Consider the following 22,863-nt stretch of genomic DNA (forward strand, 5'->3'; position numbering starts at 1 on the left):
CTGATGTGCCTATAAAATGTTTGTCTGCGCTACAGATGGCTATATTGGTCCGCTAATACAGGACTAGTAAAGGCCCAGTGCACTACTTTTGGGAAATCGTGTAAAAAAAAAAGTTATATATTTTTAATATACAGTACCAGTCAAAAGTTTGGACACACCTAGCAATTCAAGGGTTTTTCTTTATTTTTACTATTTTCTACATTGTAGAATAATAGTGAAGACATCACAAGTATGAAATAACACATATGGAATCAGCTAGAAACCAAAAAAGTGTTAAACAAATCAAAATATATTTTACATAAATCAAAGTAGCCTTGATAACAGCTTTGCACACTCTTGCCATTCTCTCAACCAGCTTCATGAAGTCACCTGGAATTCTATTATCAGGTGTGCCTTGGTAAAGGAATTTCTTTCCTTCTTAATGCGTTTGAGCCAATCAGTTGTGACAAGGAAGGGGTGGTATACAGAAGATAGCCTTATTTGGTAAAAGACCAAGTCCATATTATGGCAAGAACAGCTAAAAGAAGCTAAATAATGCAAAGACTGCAAGTGGTGTGGATTTTTACTAGTGTTATAAACATCTCTCTAGCCTTACCATGTCTTCAGTGCTCCAGTGCTGCTATCTCTACCTCAGTGTACACAAGGTCATATTTGGTTAATGTTTCTCTGTAAAAACACAGGTCTGACCATCAGGACACAGTTCACAGAGGGCGACAGGCGAAACTCAAACATTTCCTTTCTGTGCCCTGTAACTACAATGTGTCATCCATGTGGAAATGACATTGGACCTTCATGGTATCAAATGTACAGTTTGTTGACCACATGATGGTGGTCAGGTTTTCATACACAAATATTAAACAGCTTTATTCAACCGCCATAGACGTGCATTGTCATGTCATTGGTACTGTTGGACCACTTGCGAGGACTTGAAATTGCTCTGCTGAGTGAAAATGCCCTGTTTATTTCTTTCAGACAAGATTCCTAGTTACATGCAATTGTATCTATTGCTACTGCAAATCCAGCAATTGAATCAAACAGATCCGTTAAAGTGCATCCAAAGTATTAATTCCTAATTTCTATACATAAGAAAATATCTGTCTTAGCAATACATTTCTAAATAAACAAAACATTTCAGTTCACAACACAATGGGACATTAAAAACTTGACAAATAAAAATAAATATTCCTTTTACTTTTCTCCAACATCCAGCAAACCTTCTTTATGTTGTCTGAATGAACATTAGAAACAGACAGTGCAGAGCAGACCGATGGATAAAATGAAATGAAGGCTAGGGCTTATGTACTTAAGCTACCAGTGTCTTGTCATTCACACAGCGCATTCGGAAAGTATTCACACCCCTTGGACTTTTTTCACATTTTGTTACATTACAGCCTTATTCTAAAATCTATTAATTCCCCCCCAGACCCTTTACTCAGTACTTTGTTAAAGCACCTTTGGCAGCGATTACATCCTTGAGTCTTCTTGGGTATGACGCTACAAGCTTGGCACACCTGTATTTGGGGAGTTTCTCCCATTCTTCTCTGCAGATCCTCTCAAGCCCTGTTAGGTTAGGAACAGCTATTTTCAGGTCTCTCCAGAGATGTTCGAACGGGTTCAAGTTTGGGCCACTCAAGGATATTCAGAGACTTGTCCCGAAGCCACTATTGCGTTGTCTTGTTGGAAGATGAACCTTCGCCCCAGTCTGAGGTCTTGAGCAGGTTTTCATCAATGATCTCTCTGTACTTTGCTATGTTTATCTTTCCCTCGATCCTGACTAGTCTCCCAGTCCCTGCCGCTGAAAAACATCCCCACAGCATGATGCTGCCACCACCATGCTTCACCATAGGGATGGTGCCCGGTTTCCTCCAGACGTGACGAATGGCATTCTGGCCAGAGTTCAATCTTGGTTTCATCAGATGAGAGAATCTTGTTTCTCATGGTCAGAGTCCTTTAGGTGCCTTTTGACAAACTCCAAGCGGGCTGTCATGTGCTTTTTACTGAGGAGTGGCTTCAGTCTGGCCACTCTACCATAAAGGCCTGYTTGGTGGAGTGCTGCAGAAATGGTTGTCCTTCTGGAAGGTTCTCCAATCTCCACAAAGGAACTCTGGAGCTCTGTCAGTGACCATCATGTTTTTGGTCACCTCCCTGACCTTCTCCCCCGATTGCTCAGTTTGGCTCTAYGAAGAGTCTTGGCTGTTCCAAACGTACATTTAAGAATGACAGAAGCCACTGTTCTTGGAAACTTTCAATGCAGTATAATTTTATTGGTACCCTTCCCCAGATCTGTGCCTCGACACAATCCTGTGCCAGAGCCCTACAGACAATTCCTTCGACCTCATGACTTGGTTTTTGCTCTGACATGCAGTGTCAACTGTGGAACCTTATATAGACAGGTGTGCGCCTTTCCAAATCATGTCCAATCAATTGAATTTACCACAGCTGTACTCCCAAGTTGTAAAACATCTCAAGGATGATCAATGGGATGCACCTGAGCTCAATTTCAAGTCCATAACAAAGAGTCTGAATACTTATGTAAATAAGGTATTTCTGTTTTTGTATAAATTTGAAAACATTTCTAAAAACCTGTTTTTGCTTTGTCATTATGGGGTATTGTGCGTAGATTGATGAGGAAAAAAATATATGTAATCAATTTTAGAATAAGGCTGTAACGCAACAAAATGTGGAAAAAGTCAAGGGGTCTGAATACTTTCCGAATGCACTGTATCACACCTCAATCGGAAACATCCCTTCTCTTCACAAAAGCATGTTGGAGACAGTGGTTGCTCTTATGGGATGCAACGGAAACACATTCAGTAGAATTCTGCTGATGCCATGCATTTCCCACAGAGCAGACAAGACTTGAGTCTGATGTGAAGGTGTTGATGGATTTTTTCTCTCCTCTCTTGATAGTGTTGGTCATGGCACAGATAAACAGGCTTAAGACAAGACAGTCCAGGTTCAGAAAGCAACTTGTGAGAGTCCTGGAACAAGCAGACAATAGTGTCATTGGTCATCTTGTCATGAATAGCGATAGAAATAAAACAATGTTCTGTATCCAAATGTACAGACTTACAAATAATGTGTATGTGACTAATCTAACCCATATGTACCTGCTTGAACTTGTCCTTGGTGGCCCAGCAGATACTGAGTGTTGGAGGAGCTGCTGCAGAAGTTCCTTTTCATCCAGAAACTCCAGATGCTCTATTCTGTATAAACAAAGGTGGAGAAACTTATTATAGCTAAACAATGTGAAAACGGAGGAATAACATGAGATGTACCATTGGCCTACTGTATGTAACAGTGTGTTTTACCTTGCCACGTCATCCTGAGGTATAACACTGTACACAGTCATCATATCCAGAGCATCTACATTCTCCCAGCTCGTCTTTAGGAAGTGCTCTTTCTACTAATGCAAACATGTTCCACTTCAGGGAATGTCTTGCACAAAATCAACACTTGGGATTTGTCGTTTAATTGTCATGATTTAGTACTCATACCGGCAGCAAATGACGATAGTTGCTAATCAAAACTCCATATTTGGTGAGTAATGAACATGTTTTGACATTATTTAGCTTGAAAAGCTGGTGAATGGCAGGTTCAATGGCTGCTTCCTGGGCTTAAAGGAGATTCGCCATATCAACGTCTCCTGTAAGGCCCAGATTCTGGTTCAGTGTTTGGGGTGACATTTGATCAAGTTTCAATATTTAATATTTCCAAGCAACGTATCATAATGAGTGAAAAACTAGAGAGGCAGCTAGCCTAGCGGTTAAGAGCATTGGGCCAGTAACCGAAAGGTCGCTGGTTCGAAACGCCGAGCCGACTAGGTGAAAAATCTGTCGAAATCTGCCCTTGAGCAAGGCACTTAACCCGAAATGCTCCTGTAAGTTGTTCTGGATAAGAGCGTCTGCTAAATGACTAAAATGTAAACTTTCTAAAGCAAGCAAAACTCTTGACTAAGTGACTTCATAAGTCTTCGGCCCTGAGACCGTGGTTTGGTTTCAGACTGTGAGAGATCAGGAGACTGACGCAGCTGTTGTAAACACAGATTTGGGATCTCCTAATCACAACAGTGTTCCTCTATACAGGCCTGGAAGGCACCCACTCAGCACGTATAGACAGCATTTGCGTCACAATTTGTACCTTATTTAACCATGCCCCATTATCAGCGTTTCCTTTATATTTATCTGTAACGTCCCTTCAGATCTAACAAAAAGGTGTTTTGATATGTTGTTGTAAGGTTGTTGTATAGTTGCTAGAGGGTTGAGGGTACTGTACCTGGGATTCCAGTGACTGACACACCCCCACTCCTGCCAGGTTACACTGACAACGCTGCAGATTCTCAATCATCACCTGGCCAAAACGATCCATCATGTTGGAGGTGTACCTGTGGATGTATTTCAAGGCCTACCTTCAAACTCTGTGCCTCTTTGCTTGACATCATGGGAAAATCAAAATAAATCAGCCAAGACCTCAGAAAAAAAAAAGTAGACTTCCACAAGTCTGGTTCATCATTGGGAGCAATTTCTAAACGCCTGAAGGTACCACGCTCATCTGTACAAACAATAGTATGCAAGTATAAACACCATGGGACCACGCAGCCGTCATACCGCTCAGGAAGGAGGCGCYTTCTGTCTCCTAGAGATAAACGCACTTTGGTGCGAAAAGTGCAAATCAATCCCAGAACAACAGCAAAGGACCCTGTGAAGATGCTGGAGTAAACAGGTACAAAAGTATCTATATCCACAGTAAAACAAGTCCTATATCAACATAACCTGAACGGCCGCTCAGCAAGGAAGAAGCCACTGCTGCAAAACCGCCATAAAAAAGCCAGACTACGGTTTCCAACTGCACATGGGGACAAAGATTGTACTTTTTGGAGAAATGTCCTCTGGTCTGATGAAACAAAAATAGAACTGTTTGGCCATAATGACCATTGTTATGTTTGGAGGAAAAAGGGGGATGCTTGCAAGCCAAAGAACACCATCCCAACCGTGAAGCACGGGGGTGGCAGCATCATGTTAAGGGGGTGCTTTGCTGCAGGAGGGACTGGTGCACGTCACAAAACAGATGACATCATGAGGTAGGAAAATTATGTGGACATATTGAAGCAACACCTCAAGACATCAGTCAGGAAGTTTAAGCTTGGTCGCAAATGGGTCTTCCAAATGGACAATGACCCAAAGCATACTTCCAAAGTTGTGGCAAAATGGCTTAAAGACAACAAAGTCAAGGTATTGGAGTGGACATCACAAACCCTGACCTCAATCCTATAGAAAATCTGTGGGCAGAACTTAAAGTGTGTGCGAGCAAGGAGGCCTACAAACCTGACCCAGTTACACCAGCTCTGTCAGGAGGAATGGGCCAAAATTCACCCAACTWATTGTGGGAAGCTTGTGGAAGGATACCCGAAACGTTTGACCCAAGTTGAACAATTTAAAGGCAATGCTACCAAATACTAATTGAGTGTATGTAAAATTCTGACCCACTGGAAATGTACTGAAAGAAATAAAAGCTGAAATAAATAATTCTCTCTACTATTATTCTGACATTTCACATTCTTAACATAAAGTGGTGATCCTAACTGACCTAAAACAGGTAATTGTTACTTGGATTAAATGTCAGGAATTGTGAAAAACAATGTATTTGGCTAAGGTGTATGTAAACTTCTGACTAGAGGTCGACCGATTAATCGGAATMGCCGATTAATTAGGGCCGATTTCAAGTTTTCATAACAATCGGTAATCGGCATTTTTGGACACCGATTGTGGCCGATTACATTGCACTCCACGAGGAGACTGCGTGGCAGGCTGACTACCTGTTACGCGAGTGCAGCAAGAAGCCAAGGTAAGTTGCTAGCTAGCATTAAACTTATCTTATAAAAAACAATCAACCTTAACATAATCACTAGTTAGCTACACATGGTTGATGATATTACTAGTTTATCTAGCTTGTCCTGTGTTGCATATAATCGATGCGGTGCCTGTTAATTTCTCATCGAATCACAGCCTACTTTGCCAAATGGATGATGATTTAACAAGCACATTCACAAAAAAAGCACTGTCGTTGCACCAATGTGTACCTAACCATAAACATCAATGCCTTTGTTTAGAATCAATACACAAGTATATWTTTTTTTAAACCTGCATATTTAGTTAATATTGCCTGCTAACATGAATTTCTTTTAACTAGGGAAATTGTGTCACTTCTCTTGCGTTCCGTGCAAGCAGAGTCAGGGTATATGCAGCAGTTTGGGCCGCCTGGCTCGTTGCGAACTGTGTGAAGACCATTTCTTCCTAACAAAGACCGTAATTAATTTGCCAGAATTTAACATAATTTTGACATAACATTGAAGGTTGTGCAATGTCACAGCAATATTTAGACTTAGGGATGCCACCCGTTAGATAAAAGAACATCCAATATTCAAAGGTATTTGAAATACAAATGGTATAGAGAGAAATATTCCTAAAATAACTACAACCTGAAACTTCTTACCTGGGAATATTGAAGACTCATGTTAAAAGGAACCACCAGCTTTCATATGTTCTCATGTTCTGAGCAAGGAACTTAAACGTTAGCTGTTTTACATGGCACATATTGCACTTTTACTTTCTTCTCCAACACTGTTTTTGCATTATTTAAACCAAACTGAACATGTTTCATTATTTATTTGAGACTAAATTGATTTTTATTAATGTATTATATTAAGTTAAAATAAAAGTGTTCATTCAGTATTGTTGTAATTGTCATTATTACAAATGTATATATAAAAATAGGCCGATTAATCGGTATCGTCTTTTTTTTGGTCCTCCAATAATCGGTATTGGCGTTGAAAAATCATAATCGGTCAACCTCTACTTCTGACTGAACTGTATATGATTGTCGTGATCAGGAACTGACTGCGGAACACTCGGCCGCGTTGGCCAAGACCATAAATACGAGTTAGGTACAGTGAAAGAACACTGCCAGCCCAAGACATCAATCCCATATCAAACATACTACTGTACTGCTACAGCACAACTGCTGATCCACTGATACAGCCGTATACTGCTACTTCAATTGGCTAGACTCTTGCAAAGCAGTCTAACAAAACATATTCAATATGTTATTTTCACTGACTCTGGGTTGAGGTGGAACTTCTTCAGTTTGTCATCTAGGCCTGGGATGTCKCTGAGGTCAGCACCGATGATGCAGTGCATGTCTGAGTCTATTGTCTGAAACACACACAGACAATACAAATGAAGACTAAGTGAAAATCAATTGTCACCATAAGAGACAATCCCATTRAGTTATCATGTTGATTTGTATCAGTCAATGTCTTTAACGTCAATACTTAGTAATAATGAATCTGTGGAATAGGTCTCAATAAGAGGTATTGACAGCAGTGGTTTTGTCCTGAAGAGGTGCACAACATTATATCTACACATTAAGGTGTGTTTCTTATTAAGAGATGATCTCTCTACAAGTTTAGCTGGACAGGCTCTGCCTCCCTCTACAGGTCAATTTCTGACATTACTGAGACCACAATTATGTCAATACCCAAATAAAACCTAAAACTGTGATGTATATGAAGTTTTCCAAAGAGGAAAAATAAAACGGCTTACTTTTTGTTGTGTATTTTCCTGCCAGCAATTTGGTTGAGGTTTTCATCCTAAAAACACAAATATGACAAACGAAAGACAATGAAAGTACAAACCAAGGACAAGCATGGATTGTACAGTAAAATAAATGCATTTGTTTAATGGGATTATTAGACCAGTACCTTTAACCTCCAGAAAGTGGTGTCCAGCCCTGCCCCCAGGTTCACTATCTGACAGTTACACACTGTCTTCCTGAGGAAGGCATCTAGGTGGTTCATTCCCCACAAACAGGCATAGTAACCTAACAGAAGACAACAGAGATTTAGTAACATAGTATGAAGCAGACCTTCAAGCTAGTTTTTTTTTTTATATATATATATTTTTTATTATTATTTTTTTACAAATGTGTTTTTGGGTCTGGCAGATATATACATTGACTTGCCTCTGTTGATTTCTGGAGCCTTTCGTTCTTATACCGGCCTCACAAAATACTGGGCATAGGGGTCTGTCCAGTAGCCTTTAGTGGTTGTATATCTGACAATCAAACAAACGGCAAGTATAACATGCCCAAATGCAGTATAAAAAAATAATACGCTCCCATTTATGACAGGATAAGAGAAAAGTAATATTGCATGATTAAATATGGGCGTGTCATTTACTGTGTACAATCTGAATAAATACTAAAGGCAGGCTGGTTGCTTCTTCCACCACTATGTGGCTCAATAGATAAACGTTTCATGTTGCTGGTAAACAGGTAGCTACAAGTGCACCCGAGGGAGGCAATTGACTTCTTGTTGCGCATACAATGTTATTACGCATACAATGTTGCAATTCGGATCACCTAGCTAAGCAGCAGCTTGTGCATTTGAAAAACAACTGTCTTCTGCAACATCACATGCATCAGCTGTTCCAATGTGGCTAACATTGGTTAGCTTTGACCGTTGCTTCGCAGCCGAGCAAAAAAACTTTACCGGGCAGGTGGTCAAACTCAAGTAGATGGACGAAGTTGATATTATTAACAACAGTTAAATAATGTACTGTCACAACTTATGCAAGAAATTCTGAGCTAAGCTGAAATAGCCTGTCTTCAACTTCCGGCACCTACAGTATATTTACCCATAATGCAACGCTCAATTTATTTTCCTACGTTTTCATTGGCCTTGTCTCTATCCGCCACAACCAATACATGAAATGCATTAGAACGATATTAGATATCTATTTTACGTCTGCTACGTTAGGTTACATCTCAACAGATCTGGGATTGTTACAATGTGTAATATTAAAGACGCATCAAATTTACTTGGGATTGTTATAATGTATTGTAATGACCTGGCTAGCTCATAAAGGAACAATTGTCCAGACAGAGGATTTAGTTTACGAATTTACGGTTTAGTAACCAAACTCCACACAGGCTACAGTTTGGCCGTAGCCCACGCCAAATAAATGAAAGATACCCTATAAAACAACCGTGACCTTCTCTTGCGAAGACCAGACGTAAGAGAGAGAACAATGGCTAAACATGGTCTTAACTTGCAATGCTCCATCCCCCTGCCAAGCCCCCACGKCACTCCACCAACCACCAGGATGCCCAAAATCAGAACATTCCAGGCATTCTCATGATTGGCAGATAGCAGGTTGATTGGCATGTCGGACCCCGCGAACACTGGGTACTGGTAAGTACAACACAACCAACTAATAGCATAACACATAACACACAGCTGTCTGTGCGGGTCGCTACACTATCAAGCATACTATCAAGCATCAAGCATCTATGTCCAGCGGCAACCCGTCATACATTTTTTTTTAGGCTTGTCTGTTTTGCATGTTATTTTGGCATATCACTTATCACATATTATTTTGGCATGTCACATCAGTTTTCAAACAATGTAAAAAATAAATTAAAAAATCATTAAGTTAATAAAGCTGCATACAAACATGGTCTCTTTTTTGTTTTCTTGAGTAAGGGAGATCCAAAATGCAGGTGTTTCAGCCTAGCACAGTGCTTTCTGTGGTGTTGAGGCAAGCCAGCAGAAAATACGGAGCTTTGCGCCGTGATTGGCTCATTGTTCTGTCACTCATAACGACACTACGTCACTGCCAAGTCTAAGGGTAGAGCTTGACAAAATTCCAGCTCCTTGGGTGCTGCCATAGAGTTACATTAGAAGTGCCCATCCAAGTAGGCTCAAGGTCATTGGCCACAGATAAAATGACATCAAATCACGTTATATCTACAGTAGCTTTGATTGGAATGATCATGTCAACATCATACTTTCAAAATCTTAGCTAGCAGTCATCATCATGAATGAAGTTGACAATCTACTGGCAAATCCTTTTTAATRCTTGACATATGAAGAGAAATAATGAAGAGAAATTATAGATGAAATGTATCAGTGCTCATTGGACATAAATATTACACAACAAGTTTGAAATCGCAAATTCAACAATGAGTGGTTTGGAAGGAATCAGTGGCTAACTGAAAGCTTTGCAAATCAATCATTAGCCTGCTATTCAGTGGAGTGGCGGTGTGGTCCCAAGTCTAAGATTTAGGTTCTCTTTTCCTAGTTTCAAGTTATAAACATTTAACATTGGCCATGCTGTCAATGAAGCATGATTTGTACCACGCTCATAACAACTGTAAACGCAAAGTGAGTTCAAGATAACTGGGACTGGGAAAATACGTTTTGAACTTTCATCCAACTCGGAATTGTAAATCGGGAACTCTGGCCTCTTTCTAGAGCAACGACCTGAAGATCACTGACGTCATCATGATTTTATAACCCCCAGTTCCCGGTTGTTATGAAAGCACAATAAATCAAGAGAATGCCAGACTTTGATGACAAAGTTTTATGACAAAATTTGCCCACGAAGGACCGCCTCGCCACCTTCCTGTTCAACTGAGCACAGCACAACGGTGAGTCCAAACATGTCTTGTATGCTGCTGCATAAATGATGTAATATGCCAGGAAGATATGTATACTGTAGCTAAGAAAGTAATACTAAGTGCAGTAGTGTAAAGTACTTAAGTAAAAATACTTTAAAGTACTACTTAAGTAGTTTTTTAGAGTATCTGTACTTTACTTTACTATTTATATTTTTGACAACTTTTACTTTTACTTCACTACATTCCTAAAGAAAAATGTACTTTTTACTCCATACAATTTCCCTGACACCCAAAAGTACTCGTTTCATTTTGAATGATTAGCAGGACAGGAAAATTGTCTAATTCACTCGCTTATCAAGAGAACATCCCTGGTCATCCCTACTGCCTCTGATCTGGTGGACTCACTAAACACATGCTTTGTCTGTAAATTATGTCTGAGTGTTGAAGTGTGCCTCTAGCTATCCGTAAATAAAAATCAAGAAAATGATGCCGTCTGGTTTGCGTAATATAAGACATCTTAAATGATTTATACTTTTAATTTTTATACTTAAGTATATTCTAGCGATTACATTTACTTTTGATACTTAAGTATATTTTAAACCAAATACTTTAAAACTTTTACTCAAGTAGTATTTTACTGGGTGACTTTTACTTGAGTCATTTTCTATTAAGGTATCTTTACTTTTACTCAAGTATGGCAATTGGGTACTTTTTCTACCACTGACTAAGTGTATGTGGTGTAGCAAGCTGTTAGTAGCCCATGTGCCTCACCCTAATAATTTGTTATATTTTCATCTCTTGATTTCACCTACTGTTCTGACTTGGTGGTGCACATGTAGCCTATAACCTGTTTTTGAGAAATGTAATCATTGAATATTGTAAGAGTTTTCATTGTCTGCTTATATGCTCCCTTTATTTATTCTTTATTTATGGTATCCTTTATTTATGGTTCTTTATGTATGGTTTATATGCCCCCTTTATTTATATTTATGGTTCTGACATGGTTTACAGGGAGAACACTGTAAGAACTGCCCATGTTTTGAATTCTGTTGCTGTTCATTTCAAAAGTGCCGTCCTAGCTCGCTCAAATTACGAATAGCCTCTTATCTGCTCATCGTTTCCTTATGCCATATATTGTGCATCTCAATTGTCAGTAGAAACCACATTTGTTTTAGCAAGTCAGCTATATCAGCTATGTTTTTTTTAAAGACAGTAAATGAGGCCGAATGAACTGTTTTGCTGCCAGACAAGCCTCGGCTGATAGCCAGGTGTAGCAGTGGTAAGGTGTTGGGACAGCTGTATGTAGGCCGTAACAGATTGTGGGCACCGTTTGGCACCGTTATAGCGCAATTCATGTATTGTTTAGTGTTGTGTTGTGTTGTGTAGTGGCTTTGCTGGCATGCATCCCACTTTTTTCCCCCCCACCAAGGTTTACATACTAAAATCGCTACTGTCTATGGTATCAAGTATGGGGCAGTTACAGAAATTCAATTTGACAGTGATTTTGATTATGTAGACTTCAATTGAGACATCTAGCTTAGTGTATGAAGTAATTACATTTATTTTAATGCCAGACTTGGTGGGCTCAGGAATGCAAATGTTAGTCTGGTTGACTCCTAACTCGTGAGTCGCGTCAGCCAGGCTAGGCTAGTGTAGCCAATCCAAGTGGATTTGGAGCAATAAAATATGGTAGCCATAATAATAATCCATACTCCACCTGGCCATGGCAACTTTATCAGTAAAATCTTCTATCTTCTGTTTTTCTTATCTACTTTAAGATTATTTAAATTAATGAAATTGTTGTACATTAATCATGAGGAATCAGATGACAACACATGTCCATCTATCTGCAATACAGTCCATTTTATAAGGTTCAACGTAAGTAGACGTGTATTGAGACGTCACTGGTAGGCGCGCGTGCGGCTATGCGCTCCATGGGCGATTAGGGAGTGAAATTTGATGATAAATTGTTGTTGATGAAGACGAGGCCTGCTGTCAACAACTGATTATGTATGTCATTGAACAACAGTTTGATATTTCAACTAAACTGATTGTTTTAATAGCTATGTGTACATTTTGCTGCTTAATGTTGGCATATTCAACATCTTCATGATAAAAACTAATCCAGAGGTCAGTGCAAATTCTGCAGTACTGAATTGTGTCACTGGAGCGAGCAAGATGACTTTCGTAAACTATCCCAAGCCCCGCAGTCAGCAGCACATTTAACAGTGCTGGGGATGGCGGTAGATGGATGCTTTTGCTACGTATTCTTCCTGACACCCATTCAACGCCATCGTCAGCTTGTGCTGGCAAAGAGAGAGGTGTGCTGCTAGCTAGCTGATTGGGAAAAGCGTTCGACGTTAGTTAGCCAGATAGATATTCAGCATAAAGGCTGCAAGCAGTCAGCGGAACTCTGGATAGCTTGCTAGCTTTTTGATAAAATACATGGCTTTAACGATGTCGTCAGCACGCGACGGAAACAACCACTTGAAGACTAACCTAAACTAGCTAGCTATTTTAATTGGTTCATAGCTTTAGCTAGCTGCATGCTAATCTTCGACACAAAGCTACTGACTGTTAGTTGGCTATATTGTGAACTTCATGGCCAACAAAATGACTCTTGTCTGATGAAGCACATCACAGGATTTACTTTTCCAGCTCTAAAAAGTAGCACGACTCCACTGGAGAAGGACGCAAAATGAAGAAACAGTTCAATCGGATGAAACAACTCGCCAACCAAACAGTTGGCAGGCAAGTAACGTTAGCTGTTGCTAAATTGTTAACTACCTAGCAAGTTCTGTCTTTTATTGTTAAGTGCGGCGTTGGGGGTAGGGAGTTTTCGCAGATTTTTCTATATCGTTGTAATGCCATATTGTCAGTTCATTTGGCTGAATATTTTTTTTTTTGTACCAACAGCTGGTAACGCCAAGGCTTTTATCATAGATCTAATATTATTGTCCCATTTTATCTGGAGTATTATGCATCAAGGAAAGAGTGCTGAGGTTTCCTAAACAGTTCACACGTTTCTGTATAACGGTTTTGTTACATGACTAAGTCTAAACGTTTCCAGTTAGTTTCATGATGAATTTAGCTCACATCTATTCGCCAGAATGCATTCCGCACATTTACATCGGTAACAGGCAGATTTGCACCTCCTACTGCTGAGCAAGCTAAAGATYTGTGACAGCTCTTATCCAAGGACTGTGGCGTTGCACTACTTCACATGACCTAGCAACAAATGGCAGATGCTGGAGATGCATGGCACAGGAAAGTGCATGCCCTGCAACAACTGTTATTCAACTTGTCCCCAATCTAACTGACATTAAAGAAGAGATTCAAATAATGGAGTCATGCCATGCTCTTCCATTCCACTTTCACTCAGGCTAAACACACAACTGCCGATTCAAACCCTCTGGAGTTGCATTTGGCACACACAATTACAGTCAGCTAGATTTAATGCATAACGCATTAAACAAGCTACATAATGCTTGAGGTAAGTATGGCACGATATAGTCGAATGAATCAGTCTGTAATACACAATTCATTGGTATATACCATCTGCAATTAATGCCTGTAAATCGTGTACATGTATTGTACAACCCAGAATGTTGAAGGCCTACTCTACCGGTTGTCTGTGTGGTTTGTCCTTCAGTTGCTCGAAATTTGAGGCAAAATATCCACAGGAAAGTATTGTTTACCTGATTTAGAGAGCCGGTAGCATTTGGTTCGGTTTGTCACGAGGTAAAGTTAGTTTTATGTATTCCGTTTTTTCTCTAAATAGCTATTGAACTAAGCATGCCATGACAATAAAACATTTATTCTCAATCAGGGGAGGATGGAGAAGAATCCATACCTTTTGTTGTTTTGAATTGTAGATATGTATTTAAGATTTAAAAAAAACAAGAACAATATTTTGTCTCATTTCGAGCAGCTGAAGGACAGACCACACAGACAACTGGTAGAGTAAGTTTAATATTTTTTCTACATTCTGGCTTGTAAGGAACAATTACAAAATTTAGCAGGCAGTAGTTGCATGTTGTATATACCAATTAATTGGGTATTAGAGCCTGATTAATCAGACCAGGCACGATTGCCTCACTCAACCATAGCCTAGGCACCCTGGCCTAATTGCCAGTAGTGGAACCACCCTTCAGAGAACAGCCCTTTGAAGAAGTGCAATCTTTGGGAATATCTTGGCATCGGATCTCTAATTCCATAGGTTTTTCCCCATGGCGATAGATATAGAACCTCCCTGTAACAGTACCCTTGAAAAGGAGAGGCCTGCCCTGCGTTGCCCTGCCCCACCTGGGTGATGGAGGAAAGGTGACTAGGAAAGAAAGCAATTGAAGAGTTTTGAAAAACAGCCAAGATAACATCTCAGACTGGGACATTTTGCTCTGCTCTCGTTAAAGTATAAAAAAGTCACCTAGAAATCATCTGTGGGAATGCCACAAATATGTGGATTGTGGAATGGAACATAGATTTGAATCTGAATGTCCATTCTACAATTTATAATTCTATGGGGAGAAACAATGTTCAAAGGATCTAGCTCTAATTCTATAAAAGATCTGCACGGCTAAGCTTTTTGTCCCACTGGCATCATTTGATTGGCAATTTAGCACTGAGAAACATCCATGTTGTCACCCTCAATTAGGACTAATCCTGGCATGTTTATTCGTGTGTAACCGTATCCTGGGAGTGCTCAGAGTATCCCCTTAATGTTCCTTCAGCGCTGTGCCGCTGGCTCAGGGTCAACATACTCAACATTTCTTCACTGTATTTGACTAACAGTAAATCAGGAGAGTGTGTGTGATGCGGAAAGCAGACTTGTGTGTGTGTGTGTGTGTGTGTGAGGATCTGTTTGTGTGCAAGCTACAAGCGTGCATGTGAATGTGTGTGCTAGACGAGGGCCCTTAGCCTGTTCCTGTGATTGTGCCGGAGCAGAACACTGTGTTCAGCAGTCAGCCACTCTGAGGAAATCTCTCATTCTTCACCAAACAGGAAATGGCCTCCCAGAGAAGTGCTGTTTCTAAGAAGAGAGAATGGGTGAAAAAACACTGGCGTGACCAACGCTAGGGAGGTAACTGTGTCAAAGACGATGTGAATCCTTACCTGCTCTCGTTTCTTGATTTGAGCTCCCAAGTTCTTGAACGCCTCAGACAGATAGAAGCTGGTGAGGTACCTCTGTGGTGATAGTGGGATTAGATCTGTACATTGGTGAAGATAGATGTGGCCTTTTCAAGCAGAGTGGTGAGATGATTGAGGAAGGAGTCTAGCCACAGCTTGTCACAGACAGGTTGCACATCTCAGCAGAGTTGTTTAAAACCACAAGACATTCTTGAGTTCCTTAGTTTCCCAAAGGGTTGGGTGTCAGTGAAGTATGCGTTTGTCTGTTCTTGTAATAATTTGCTTTGTTGAACTCTGTGGTAGATCCATTTGACACTGAAATTGACGGATCAAATGTGGGCTCAGCTCATCTTTGCACAACATCTCCTTGTAAAACCAGACAGGAACAGTAGGCTACTTCACACCAATAGGCATTATAGCTATTCACTTGTGCACAAGTCCTATCCCTTCATCTCTATTCGATATCCATTATCTTGTGAGCCCTGAGRGGCCAACTGTTGCTAACATAACTAACTCAACCTCCTGTCCAAGCTGATTGAGTGTTGAAAAGGCCAGCAACACCCCCTATAAAGTATTAATTTACCCTCTCGATAGCACGTTGCCATGGGGATCATTCTCTAGCTGGTGGCAGGGTGTAGCCTAACTTATGTTGTTCAGTGATCCAAGTAACCCTGTTCTGTTGTAGCCAGCTAGCTAGGTCACAGCTACCTCGTGGTTAGTCAGTGACACAGTTCTACAGAGCCTAGTGTTGTCAGTCAGCTCCATTCACCCTGCTAGCACAGGTCAGCTGACAGAGTCTAAACAATTGTTGTTTGGTTGCTCCTGGGCTGGGACATCATAGTAGGTCTATTTTTAGTGATGCAGTTTAGTTTGAGTATGGTTGAGCGAGTGAATGTGGCATTTGGTATTGAAAATGGGCAACTCATCTTTGTTTATACACCAAATAACTGTCCTGTGGTTTAGTAATATGTTTTAGTGTGTTTCTCTCTGTAGTCCTTTAGATGTGGTGAGTAATGTCAATTCAATTCAAGGGGCTTTATTGGCATGGGAAACATGTTAACATTGCCAAAGCAAGTGAGGTAGATAATATACAAAAGTAAAATGAACAATAAAAATTAACAGTAAACATTACACATACAGAAGTTTCAAAACAATAAAGACATCACAAATGTCATATTGTATATATACAGTGTTGTAACAATGTACAAATGGTTAAAGTACACAAGGGAAAATAAATAAGCATAAATATGGGTTGTATTTACAATGGTGTTTGTTCTTCACGGGTTGCCCTTTTCTTGTGGCAACAGGTCACAAATCTTGCTGCTGTGATGGCACACTGTGGAATTTCACCCAGTAGATATGGGAGTTTATCAAAATTGGATTTGTTTTCGAATTCTTTGTGGGTCTGTGTAATCTGAGGGAAATATGTGTCTCCAATATGGTCATACATTTGGCAGGAGGTTAGGAAGTGCAGCTCAGTTTCCACCTCATTTTGTGAGCAGTGAGCACATAGCCTGTCTTCTCTTGAGAGCCATGTCTGCCTACGACGGCCTTTCTCAATAGCAAGGCTATGCTCACTGAGTCTGTACATAGTCAAAGCTTTCCTTAAGTTTGGGTCAGTCACAGTGGTCAGGTATTCTGCCATCCCTGTCTCACCCCACGACCCTGTGTGAAGAAATGTGTGTTTTTTGCCAATTTTAACCGTTATCGCTCGCGCGAGAGAAAAGTTTCCAAAACTGTTAAAATAGTGTCTGTGAGTATAACAAAACTAATTTGGCTGGTGAAAACCTGAGAAAAATCCATCCAGGAAGTAGTTTTTTTGTTGTTGGTTTTGTAGTTTTCTATTCAATGCCATTACAGTGTCCATTGACTTAGGACTCAAATTGCAGTTTCTATGCCTTCCACTAGATGTCAWCAGTCTTTAGAAATTGTTTCAGGCTTGTATTCTGAAAAATGAAGAAGTAAGAGCAGTCTGAATGAGTGGACCCTAAAGTGTCACAGAGCTTTTTCATGCTCGTGACCGAGAGAGTGCGTTTTTTTGTTTACCTTTTAAATTGACAACGTTATTGTCCGGTTGAAATATTTTCGATTATTTAGGCTAAAAACAACCTGAGGATTGAATATGAACATCGTTTGACATGTTTCTATGAACTTTACGGATACAATTTGGATTTTTTTGTCTTCCTGTTTTGACTGCGTTTGAGCCTGTGGATTACTGAAGAAAACGCGCAAACAAAACTGAGATTTTTGAGTATAAAGAGACTTTATCGAACAAAAGGAACATTTATTGAGTAAATTAATGTCTGCTGAGTGCAACCATATGAAGATCATCAAAGGTAAGGGATTAATTTTATCTCTATTTCTAAATTTTGTAACTGCTCTACTTGGCTAGTTACTGTTTGTAATGATTTGTCTAGTGGGCTATGTTCTCAAATAATCGTAAGGTATGCTTTCGCCGTAAAGCATTTAAAAAATCTGACACCGTGGTTGGAATCACAAGAAGTTAATCTTTAAACCTATGTAAAATATGTTTTGTTTTCTGAATTTTTATAATGASTATTTCTGTATTTGAATTTGACGCCCAGCAGTTTCACTGGCTGTTGAAGAGTTGGGACGCTAACGTCTCACGTGCCCAAGAGAGGTTAAGGCTCTAGTTACTGACTGCAGTTTAACATCTGACTTGAGAACAGTTCTCTGTACATCAGCCCTAACCTAAGCAGGATGATCTTAACAGTAAAACTGTACCAGGACCAGTTGGCAAGGGCAAAAGTTACAAGCTACTAAACGGAGGTTACGTTACTTGTAGTAGGAATGGTCACAATTCTGTTTGTACACTTGTTTACATGGATATGCTTCTCAATAAAAACTTATTTGAAACAAGCRATTACACTTCATTACTACACGGCGTAGTGTGTTACTGATGGTAGGCTTTGTTACTTTGGTCCCAGCTCTCTGCTCTCTGCAGGTCATTCACTAGGCCCCCCCGTGTGGTTCTGGGATTTTTGCTCACCGTTCTTGTGATCATTTTGACCCCACGGGGTGAGATCTTGCYTGGAGCCCCAGATCGAGGGAGATTATCAGTGGTCTTGTATGTCTTCCATTTCCTAATAATTGCTCCCACAGTTGATTTCTTCAAACCAAGTGGCTTACCTATTGCAGATTCAGTCTTCCCAGCCTGGTGCAGGTCTACAATTTTGTTTCTGGTGTCCTTGACAGCTCTTTGGTCTTGGCCATAGTGGAGTTTGGAGTGTGACTGTTTGAGGTTGTGGACAGGTGTCTTTTATACTGATAACAAGTTCAAACAGGTGCCATTAATACAGGTAACGAGTGGAGGACAGAGGAGCCTCTTAAAGAAGAAGTTACAAGTCTGTGAGAGCCAGAAATCTTGCTTGTTTGTAGGTGACCAAATACTTATTTTCCACCATAAAATAAATTCATAAAAAATCCTACAATGTGATTTTCTGGATTTTTTTTCTCATTTTGTCTTCATAGTTGAAGTGTACCTATGATGAAAATTACAGGCCTCTCTCATCTTTTTAAGTGGGAGAACTTGCACAATTGGTGGCTGACTAAATACTTTTTTGCCCCACTGTATATATATTTTTTTGTACATTTTTTTTTAGCGGTGACGCTATTACTGTGTAACTCCGGTAGGGCAACATCTGGAAAATAGTGCTCTTGGTAGTGTGTACCGGTGCTCGACCAGTCGGCAAAAGCCAACATCACCCATGAGTGTCCCAGGATAAATGCACCACTTCCCTATTCATTGAGACTCTCTCCATGCAGACACACTGATAGATTTTGGTTGTGGCTGTTTTGTTTGCGTTGGCACCTTTCAACATCCCTCATTATCACATTAATGCACGCAACCACTCACTTACACTACTGATTACTGACTACACACACCATTGTTAATTGTATTTAGTTTACTTTAGTTAATAAATCTATTTTGTTATTCCTTATCTCCACGTTGTGTCCCTTTTTGTTGCGGGCTTCGAGCCGGTTCGTGACTGCTCACATGGAGCGCGTAAATGATGGTATGAAAACAACCAAAACTTGTGAGAAACAAGTGTAACAGGTTGTGAACTCTGCAATCAAGGGTTCCACTCTGAGAATGGTAAATGGCTGTAATGAATATATGCGTTAATAGAAATGAATGTAACCAAATGACAGGGATTTATAGTAAATTGTCTGTTTTACAAACTGTAGACTGCCATATGGGCATTCATAAAAGTGCATTGTGGGCCGACACTGTATAGCCTATGCTAGTATTTTAGTTTGCCGGGATATGAGGTCGGCACTTTTTTTGTTGTTGTCTCGCCTAGGGCGTCATATTGGCCAGGACCGGCCCTGATCATCGTTGGTTAGTCTAGAAATTAAGAAAATATTCTGTATCAAATTAAACCATGCCAGGTTGGAGAGGATTTGCGCATTGTCCATTTGACACAACGTTAGCGRATTATAGGCCTCAGAGCCAGAACAACCTTGTTGACTGCTGTTCAATGATTAATGAAGTCAGACACAATCAACTTTTTTTTTAAAGAAGACCGGTTAATTTTTTTACTAATAAGTAATGAAAACGTGCATTGTATAAAAGAATGTCCACCCATCAAAACATTTTTTTWAAATAAAGTGCCATGGCCTGTAACACTCTACACTCAGGCCTTTCTAGAGGATCAGCTGCTCCAGCATCAAAGGACAGTTGGAAAGAGGAGATGTAGAACGTTTAATAGACTGTTAGCAAAATCTACATGGGGGAAAAAGTAGTAGTAATAATAATATTAATGTATATAATTTAAACAGTTTTGATTTATTTTATTTTCATTATGGTCTTCATCCATAATAGTCAGTTATTCAACTACCGTCACAGCCCTAATGGCTCCCTGATATCTACTACACATAAATGCATAATTATGAATGTCATTCTCCTGATGTTTCACAAGTTTGGACATCACAGTGCTGCGTAGTAGAGTTCAGTGCTTTACAATACAGTAGAGTTCAGTTAAGTAGAGTACAGTACAATATACTCTACTTTTCTTTACTGTACTGTACTCTACTGGGCCATACTCACTGTGCTATCCAAACTTGGTCCACTCCGGTCCATCTAGTAGATACCATAGACCTCCAGTCATTGTGCTAATGCTAGTAGCAGGTGACCCAACTGTGGTTTTTGACTACTATAAATTCCCATTGTAGACAATTCAGTTGCAATTCCATTACCAATTTGGTAGCAGTCATGCGTTTTAATCACTTAATTAAAATGAAATCAGTAAAAGCACTAACTAATTGGTTGGTCTACCATTACTTGCTACTTTTGAACTTMTATTCTCCCTCATTAGGGGAGAGAAATTAGAAAATATCTGAAAGATTTTTTGGTAACGGAATTACAAGGCAATATTTCTTAAACTTAAGCTAAACATTTTCTCCAACAAAATGTGTTGATATTAGTTGACAGGGGTCTTTAATTCAACATTGTGTTTTGTTACATTTCTGATAACTTTTAAGACTGGTAGTTGTTTTCTAAGACCCCTTTTCTATCTGTTTATCCAGAAATTAAAGCCTTTACTTATGACAAATTTTTAAGATGGACAATGGTTGAAAAATGTATCTTTGCCTTAATTTCCCCATTTGACACCCAATTTGATATGCTGGTGCTCATGGGTCCCATTTGATGGAAATGCCCAATGGAACAAAGGATGTGGATAAACTAAGATCTTAAAGTTTTCCCTACTCTAGGTGTTCCACAGTCAATGTAACATAATGCTATTTGGAGTTGACAACTTGGCACAAACACACACATCTAAAAAATGTATCATAGTTTATCTACTGTAAGTATCCCACACACGCTAACACAATGCTATTTAGAGTTTTCTGGGAGTTGAATGTAAATTGACAGTTGAACATTTTCAACTAGGCCTAACTCCACACAGTAGGCTGTGTCAGGCTGTCAGTGACTGATCCTACAGTAGTATCAGGGTCCCCATTGGCAACGGTAACTATCAGCTCCTCTCCTGTATACTGTGCTCGAGCTCCATGCTGAGGGTATTGATRAACTATTTTCTCCTCTCCCTTTAAGTGAATCTAATCTCTCTGACCCTCAGAGCCACACTATTAGTCAGCTATTAATAGTCCTGGGCCCATGGGTAAAGACATGCTAAGGCTATCCAAGATGGCGTAGCAGTCAGGCGTCTTTTGTCCTTGTCTTGTCGTGTCCCGTGTATATATATATATATATATATAAAAAAAAAAAAAAAAGAAGGTTTTCTCAACCCCAACTTCAACATGCTATCCTGCAACCCGCCTCACCCAATGTGGTATGGATTTTCTTTACTTTAGAACCGGAACCCCCAACAGAAGCTAGCCAGCTAACTAGCTAATAGTCAGCTAGCCACTGCTAGCGGTCATCAGCTAACCTTTAGCCCGGACAACTCCTGCCAGTCTGCACAACGCGATTCAACCCAGATCATATCGGACTTCTTTTTCTCCATATCCCCGGATTCCTACCGCATGCTCTGAACCTCTTCACCTGGATCATCGCAGCTAGCTAGCTGCTATCTGATTGGCTTCTCCTGGCTAATGTCTCTGTCCCGAAGCAAGCACCAATTAACCTGGAGCTAGCCWATGCTAGGCCCATCTCCCGGCTAGCTGAAGAGGTACATCAGCCACTCCTTGGGGTACAATACCTATTTTGCCAATTGGCCTGGACCCCTTTTATTGCCGATACAGAGCCCCGCCGATCCATCACGACTGGACTACCGACGTAATCCGCCCGAGGGTTTTTGTCAACAGGCTCCTCCGTCGCAACGTCCCCTGAATGCCCATCTGCTAGCTGGGGCCCGCTAGCTGGCTAGAGCATACCAGACTGTTAGCTGAATAGGTCCATCAGCCAATTTTTTTGGGCTACTATACCTGTTTTGCCAATTGGCCTGGACCCTTTTACTACACGAACCCCATCACGACTGGTCTGCCAACGTAACTGCACAAAGGGGCTACAACAGACTTCTTCCGTCGCGACGTCCCTCTAAGGCCCTTTTACTAGCCCCGGCCCACTAGCTGTCTGAATCGACGTGTCTCCAGCCCGCCCAGCTACTCACTGGACCCAATGATCACTCGGCTACGCATGCCTCTCCCTAATGTCAATATGCCTTGTCCATTGCTGTTTTGCTTAGTGACTGTCTTATTTCACTGTAGAGCCTCCAGCCCTTCTCAATATTCCTCAGCTAACCCTCTTGTCCCACCTCCCACACATGCGGTGACCTCACCTGGTTTAATTATTGT

General features: G+C 40.3%; 1 protein-coding gene and 1 long non-coding RNA gene across 2 annotated transcripts in view; one reads left to right on the plus strand and one right to left on the minus strand.

Annotated features, from left to right (window-relative positions):
- Positions 1 to 317: 317 nt before the first annotated feature.
- LOC139029179 (uncharacterized) lies at positions 318 to 7,871 on the minus strand. The gene is made up of 5 exons (XR_011481467.1): positions 7,760 to 7,871; positions 7,602 to 7,648; positions 7,117 to 7,211; positions 3,111 to 4,384; positions 318 to 2,981 (listed from the first exon to the last, which is right to left on the minus strand). It is a non-coding gene; the product is annotated as an uncharacterized lncRNA (long non-coding RNA).
- Positions 7,872 to 12,526: 4,655 nt separating this feature from the next.
- Positions 12,527 to 22,863, plus strand: part of LOC111978197 (rho GTPase-activating protein 17-like) — a 47,456-nt gene continuing 37,119 nt past the window's right edge. The window contains 1 exon segment of the mRNA XM_024008114.2: positions 12,527 to 13,209. Coding sequence (XP_023863882.2) covers positions 13,157 to 13,209 — 53 coding nt within the window. The 5' untranslated portion in view covers positions 12,527 to 13,156.

Source organism: Salvelinus sp. IW2-2015, linkage group LG18 (genome assembly GCF_002910315.2).
Source record: "Salvelinus sp. IW2-2015 linkage group LG18, ASM291031v2, whole genome shotgun sequence".
In the NCBI taxonomy this organism is placed as follows: Eukaryota; Metazoa; Chordata; class Actinopteri; order Salmoniformes; family Salmonidae; genus Salvelinus; species Salvelinus sp. IW2-2015.